The 6357-nt window shown below is 44.9% G+C and overlaps 1 protein-coding gene across 1 annotated transcript; it reads right to left on the bottom strand.

The window, feature by feature from the left end:
- Positions 1–2045: 2045 nt before the first annotated feature.
- On the bottom strand, positions 2046–4115 carry LOC147708802 (zinc finger protein 862-like). The gene has a single exon (XM_086925391.1). It carries the CDS (start codon positions 4113–4115, stop codon positions 2046–2048), a length of 2070 nt encoding a protein of 689 aa, XP_086781517.1.
- Positions 4116–6357: the final 2242 nt, after the last annotated feature.

The following is a 6357-nucleotide window of genomic DNA, read 5'->3' as shown; positions in this document are numbered from 1 at the left end:
GCCAGCACCAACCACTCCATGAGGGCTGGCTTACACTCATCCCACACACATCCAGCACAGGCGTCAGTCACTGTACATGTGACCCTGCCAATAAAGGGGCCAGGCGCACATGCCCATAGCGAGTCCCACAAACTATCTGCGTGTGTCCGTGTGGTCAAAATGTGTGCATGAGGGCCAAGGGCCCTACAACATTACATTCTGCTGTGTACTGCGGACGCAACCATGCCCCCGCTAGCAGCGGGTATGACCTTGGACATGTATCTTTGTTGTCACCTAATTCCGTGACTCTGGGCGTGGTTCAGTACTGAAAATGTACAAATGCATGTGTCTCTGTCGCAGTGTGGGTCTCCTTTGTGGTGTTTAGGTGGTCCCTGATGGGACTTGGACACCCATGTATGTGATGTAGTTTGGCTTCTATGTGCTCTGACCCCACCCGCACCTGTTTGGCCACCTCCTTTTGGCATTCTGACACCTGGCTTTTGAATGCGATGTGTGCCTCAGTGAAGTGTTGGGAACCAGTTGTGGTGGCGGGTGCTTCCTGCTGTGTGGTCTGTGCAGGGGCTAGGGTCTACTCTATGTGACTTGGTTGCCCTGCTCCTGGGGGTGGGTTGCCCTAGATGTCCATGAGCTGTTGTAGGGCGTCGATGTCGAAGGTGTGGAGGTCCTCTCCAGCATCAGTGATGTGTTGTCTGGTCTGCTCTGCTGGAGGTGTTGTTTGACCTTCTGCAATGTTATGGGGAGATGCATGTTGACATTGTATTGACATGTATGTTGGTGCATTGTTCTTGTTTACATGTGACATGTGTACACGTACATTTCAATCTCACAGTTTCCTGCTATTTTAGATGTGATTGGCCTGTTTCTGCGCATGAGCGGACCCAATTGTGTCCTCTGTTTTGCAGTGTCAATGTTGCACTTGGTACTACATTGTCTTGGGATATGCTGTGATTGCTATGTGTGTGTGCTGCAGTGTGCCACAGGGATCAGGGACATGATCCTGGGCAATTATGGGAGTGCAATGTGCTACACATCGTTGTGCATGTGTGCCATTGTGCCCATCCCCCGCCTGTCCCCCCGTCCCTGGTCGTTATTCACCCTGTTGATGTTGTATCAGGTCCTATCGAGCTGTGTCCGTACTCGCAACTTCTTGCTCCGTCTCCACACTGATGACGGTGTCCCACACATAGTGGCCTGCACCTTCTCGACCCAGTTTTCTCTAACTTGGATAATCTGAATGTCCATTCTCCCATCCCCATGACCTGGACAGATCAGTACCTAGTAACTATGGATTTATCCGCTAGCAGTGACCTTTCTACCATTTCCACCCACCAGGTCTTGAAAAGACCATGGAAAAACTCTGCTTGGAAGACCTCCACACTCTCCTTACTGCAGACCCTTCCATTTCCAGTGATGATCCCCATTTAGACTACGATTGTTTCTGCAATCGGATAACAAAAGCTCTAGACTCATTAATTCCAGCTAAACTAACTAAACCACGAGCCCATGAATCTAGCCCCTGGTTTAATAATGAGCTCACCTTGCTCAGAAAAGAGCTAAAAAAAGCAGAACACAAATGGAGAAAGGACTACGACCCCATGCTAAAAAGCATTTACTGCCAGCTTCAAAAAAGCTACCATCGTAACCAATGTTCCCTCTAATTTTTTTCCTCTGTGTGCGGCAGTGGAGGGTCTCTGTGCGCTGCAACCATGGCTATGTGCGCCAGGAACCAAACCGCGCGCGTCTGCGGCGTCAAATGGCACTCCAAAATTTTTCTTTAAAAAGCCAAAAGATGCGTTTTGACACATACAGCGCCACAATAAGGGTCTTAAGGGCAGTTTGCAATATTGGATAAGCACGCCATGACATGAACTGGTTACACTGGCAAGTACACTTCAAGTTTACAAAAGCACAAGACTTCAATGGTGGTACCATCGTTAGATTTTAATAAATATTCTTAACTGGAGCACAGTTCATTGGGTGGGGAAATGCTGCGAGCCTATACAATATCACATATACACAAGAAGGTAGAGGGCTGTTCAGACACGTCAAGTGGCGTCACTTGATGGGTGACAGGGTTGCTTCTCACGGCGATCCTTGCCATTTTTCCAGTGCTGATAAACTCTGTCTAGGTCAACTTTCCCGTTCAGGAGGTAGGCCTTTGTCCTCATCAGCATGTCCAAATGCTTCTGCTCTAGTCTATTCCTCAATTTGCTCTTGATAGTATTCATGAGGCTGAATCCTCGTTCACAGTCTGCACTAGATGCTTGAAATGTTGCGCAGACATCAACAAGCTGAGACACGACACTATACTGAGCAGCATTGCGTACAGTGAAAGTCACCATGTCTTGAAAGGTGGTAAATAACCCACCCTTAACATGTTCTGCCACCACATATTTATAGTCTCTGTACTGTCGAACAACATCTTCTGGTGTTTCACAATCACCCAGGGTCAAGACATTTTTATACTTTTCAACAAGTCTTTCAATATTCTCAGTCCCAAAATCAAAATGAGATTGTGTGGCTATTGCCTGGATCTCAAAACTTGCCCATTCTTTTAGCTCACCTTCAGGGAACCTTTTTTGCATGTGCTCACAAAGAAGGGAAACAAAAGACAAAATAGGCTCACTGTCAAACTCTTGCCTATCCTTGTACAAAACCATCAGCTCTCTTACATTGCTGCTCCAAAAGACAGTTTCCCCCAAATACTGTTGCTTAATTTGGCCAATCTTTGCTCTTGCATACTGTACGGCTTCAACAGTAGTTAAAGAACTTTTTTGGAATAGTTTGCACAAAGATGCAAATTCACCCAGAATGTCATTAAGTACTGCAAGGGAAATATGGTAGTTGGAGTCCGATAGCTTTTTATAACAATATTTAGCAATTGGATCATTCTCCTCAACTTTCTCATGCTCAAAGTACTTAAGAACAGTTTCGTAATTACGAATTAGTGCACCAACAGCAAAATGCCTTGAAAGCCACCGGACTTCATTCAGTGGTCGAAAAGAGACAACTTCACATTCAGTGACCGATGCAATTTCATCCAGCTTGGACTTCCTTGCAGGAGATCTGGAGAACACAGTGTAGACAGTCCTCAATAATGTCTCCATCTCTTTAATCATTGGAACCCTCTTCCAGGCATCATCAACTCCCAAATCTTCTCGATGGGCGACACAATGCTGCTCAACTAGATGAGGAATGGATTGTTTAAGGCGAGTAGCAACACCATTATTCTTCCCCAGCATCACAGATGCACCATCAGATGTGAACATGACCATTTTCATGAGGTCCAGTTCATTGGCAGTGTAGAATTCTTTCACAGCAGTAGTGATAGCCTCAGCATTACAGCTAGTCAGCTTCACTATGCCCCCAAACTGCGTTTTATGCTCAGTTGATGTTACAGGTCGGAACTTGAAATACAGGATGAGCATTTTTGAAACAGAAATATCTGTGCTCTCATCAATTATCAAGGTGTGATACAAAGCTTGCCGAAGTTCTGTCATAGCTTCACAGTGTATCACGCTATTGATGGCCTCAAGGAACTCAAAGGCATAGTTCTTGCTCCTCCAGCTGTCTGGTATCTTCACATACAAAGCTAAGTGGTCATGGATGTCTTGTACAGATAACATTGAAGTGTTCATCTTGACTGCCAGCAACACGTTGTTGATGAGAATCTTTATCTCCTCAGGCATAGATCTTTGGCGTTCAACTACTTCCATTCTATTTGCTTTGTCTGTGGCAGTTTCTGTCAGCATTGCCCGTACTCCAAAACCAAACCTCGCAGCAGCACTTCTGTTTCTCAATATCACCATGGCAGACTCGTGTACTTTGCTAAGTAGATGGCGTTTCATGTAGTCCAGTTTCCAGCCATCACTCCATTTCTTCCCTGTGGAAAAGTCCCCAACAATCTTGGCTTCGGCACATGCTTTGCAAATCAAGCCCACATCCGGACTGTATTGAAATAGTTCCCCGAGTTGCATGCGGACCTTGCTTCGTGACTTCTGTGTCTCAGCCTCCACAATTTCCTTCATCCACTCTTCCTTGAATACAAGGCAACATTTCTTCCTTTGTGGTGAAGCACCGGACTCTCCCAAAGTTACAGCTTTGCGCTTGCACATTTCCGTACCCGCCGGTTTGAGCCTGCTGTCCCACAAAGCCTGCAAAATAAGGAAACATGGCTTACGTTGACGCCTAGCTCATGAATGCAAACTGTTATACTACAATGTTCAAGATGCACCACAGTTTAACTCAACCCAACAATTACCTCTTCTGCCTGCACTCACGTGCGCCTCTTTAAATGTATGGGGTTCTTGCTGTGAAACCTGAAACAGAAGAAAACATCGGTAAGTATATATGGTACTACAATGTTCAAGACGCAGCACAGTTTAACTCAACCCAACAATTACCTCTTCTGCCTGCACTCACGTGCGCCTCTTTAAATGTATGGGGTTCTTGCTGTGAAACCTGAAACAGAAGAAAACATCGGTAAGTATATATGGTACTACAATGTTCAAGACGCAGCACAGTTTAACTCAACCCAACAATTACCTCTTCTGCCTGCACTCACGTGCGCCTCTTTAAATGTATGGGGTTCTTGCTGTGAAACCTGAAACAGAAGAAAACATCGGTAAGTATATATGGTACTACAATGTTCAAGACGCAGCACAGTTTAACTCAACCCAACAATTACCTCTTCTGCCTGCACTCACGTGCGCCTCTTTAAATGTATGGGGTTCTTGCTGTGAAACCTGAAACAGAAGAAAACATCGGTAAGTATATATGGTACTACAATGTTCAAGACGCACCACAGTTTAACTCAACCCAACAATTACCTCTTCTGCCTGCACTCACGTGCGCCTCTTTAAATGTATGGGGTTCTTGCTGTGAAACCTGAAACAGAAGAAAACGTCGGTAAGTATATATGGTACTACAATGTTCAAGACGCAGCACAGTTTAACTCAACCCAACAATTACCTCTTCTGCCTGCACTCACGTGCGCCTCTTTAAATGTATGGGGTTCTTGCTTTGAAACCTGAAACAGAAGAAAACATCGGTAAGTATATATGGTACTACAATGTTCAAGACGCACCACAGTTTAACTCAACCCAACAATTACCTCTTCTGCCTGCACTCACGTGCGCCTCTTTAAATGTATGGGGTTCTTGCTGTGAAACCTGAAACAGAAGAAAACATCGGTAAGTATATATGGTACTACAATGTTCAAGACGCACCACAGTTTAACTCAACCCAACAATTACCTCTTCTGCCTGCACTCACGTGCGCCTCTTTAAATGTATGGGGTTCTTGCTGTGAAACCTGAAACAGAAGAAAACGTCGGTAAGTATATATGGTACTACAATGTTCAAGAAGCAGCACAGTTTAACTCAACCCAACAATTACCTCTTCTGCCTGCACTCACGTGCGCCTCTTTAAATGTATGGGGTTCTTGCTGTGAAACCTGAAACAGAAGAAAACATCGGTAAGTATATATGGTACTACAATGTTCAAGACGCAGCACAGTTTAACTCAACCCAACAATTACCTCTTCTGCCTGCACTCACGTGCGCCTCTTTAAATGTATGGGGTTCTTGCTGTGAAACCTGAAACAGAAGAAAACATCGGTAAGTATATATGGTACTACAATGTTCAAGACGCACCACAGTTTAACTCAACCCAACAATTACCTCTTCTGCCTGCACTCATGTCTGCCTGTGCAATTGTGTAGTACGGTCTCACGAACCTGCAAAAGAAAAAAGGGTGCAGATTTTGAATCTATTTACCCAGCAACCCCCAACCCAACGAGGAACGTAAACAGAATTACCTTGTCTTTGTGGTACTCGCACCTGACCACTGTAATCCAAATACCGTACAGACTGGAAACCTACAAGTGAAGACAAGTAAGTCAGCAAACGCCCGAAGAATTATAAACTGTGCATGGGACCGGTCAAGAGGCCCAAGACAAAAAATGACCAAATAATTACCTGGGATTTCAGCCTAGGACAAACAGGGGTGTGCCCATGTGTTCCATTATTAGCATCCATTATCTTAAACTGGTCTATAAATGTGAATCCCAGGGGGAAAGCGGCATTACAGAAGGTGTAGCACAAAATACAAACCGCAAATGGTTGAGGTGGGTGAACAAGGTAACCCACAGGATGGCTGAGAAGCACACAATCCATCAAAAGATCCCACCTGAAGCTGCTGCAGTGGCGCACCAAAAATATGATTGACTACGTTCAAGCAATTTTCAGGCAACCATAAATATGTACAGATAACTGAAGAATGATGGACCTGCTGCAGAGAGATCTCAGTTTTGCCTACTGGAAGTTGACTCAATAAGTAGCTGAGGAGGTTAAAATG

Source organism: Lissotriton vulgaris, chromosome 6, assembly GCF_964263255.1.
Source record: "Lissotriton vulgaris chromosome 6, aLisVul1.2, whole genome shotgun sequence".
Lineage (NCBI taxonomy): Eukaryota > Metazoa > Chordata > Amphibia > Caudata > Salamandridae > Lissotriton > Lissotriton vulgaris.
This window is presented reverse-complemented; position numbering and strand designations above follow the sequence as displayed.

Bases quoted from the DNA above. Each gene is read 5' to 3' on its own strand.
- LOC147708802 (XM_086925391.1), bottom strand. From the start codon at position 4,115: ATGTGCAAGCGCAAAGCTGTAACTTTGGGAGAGTCCGGTGCTTCACCA.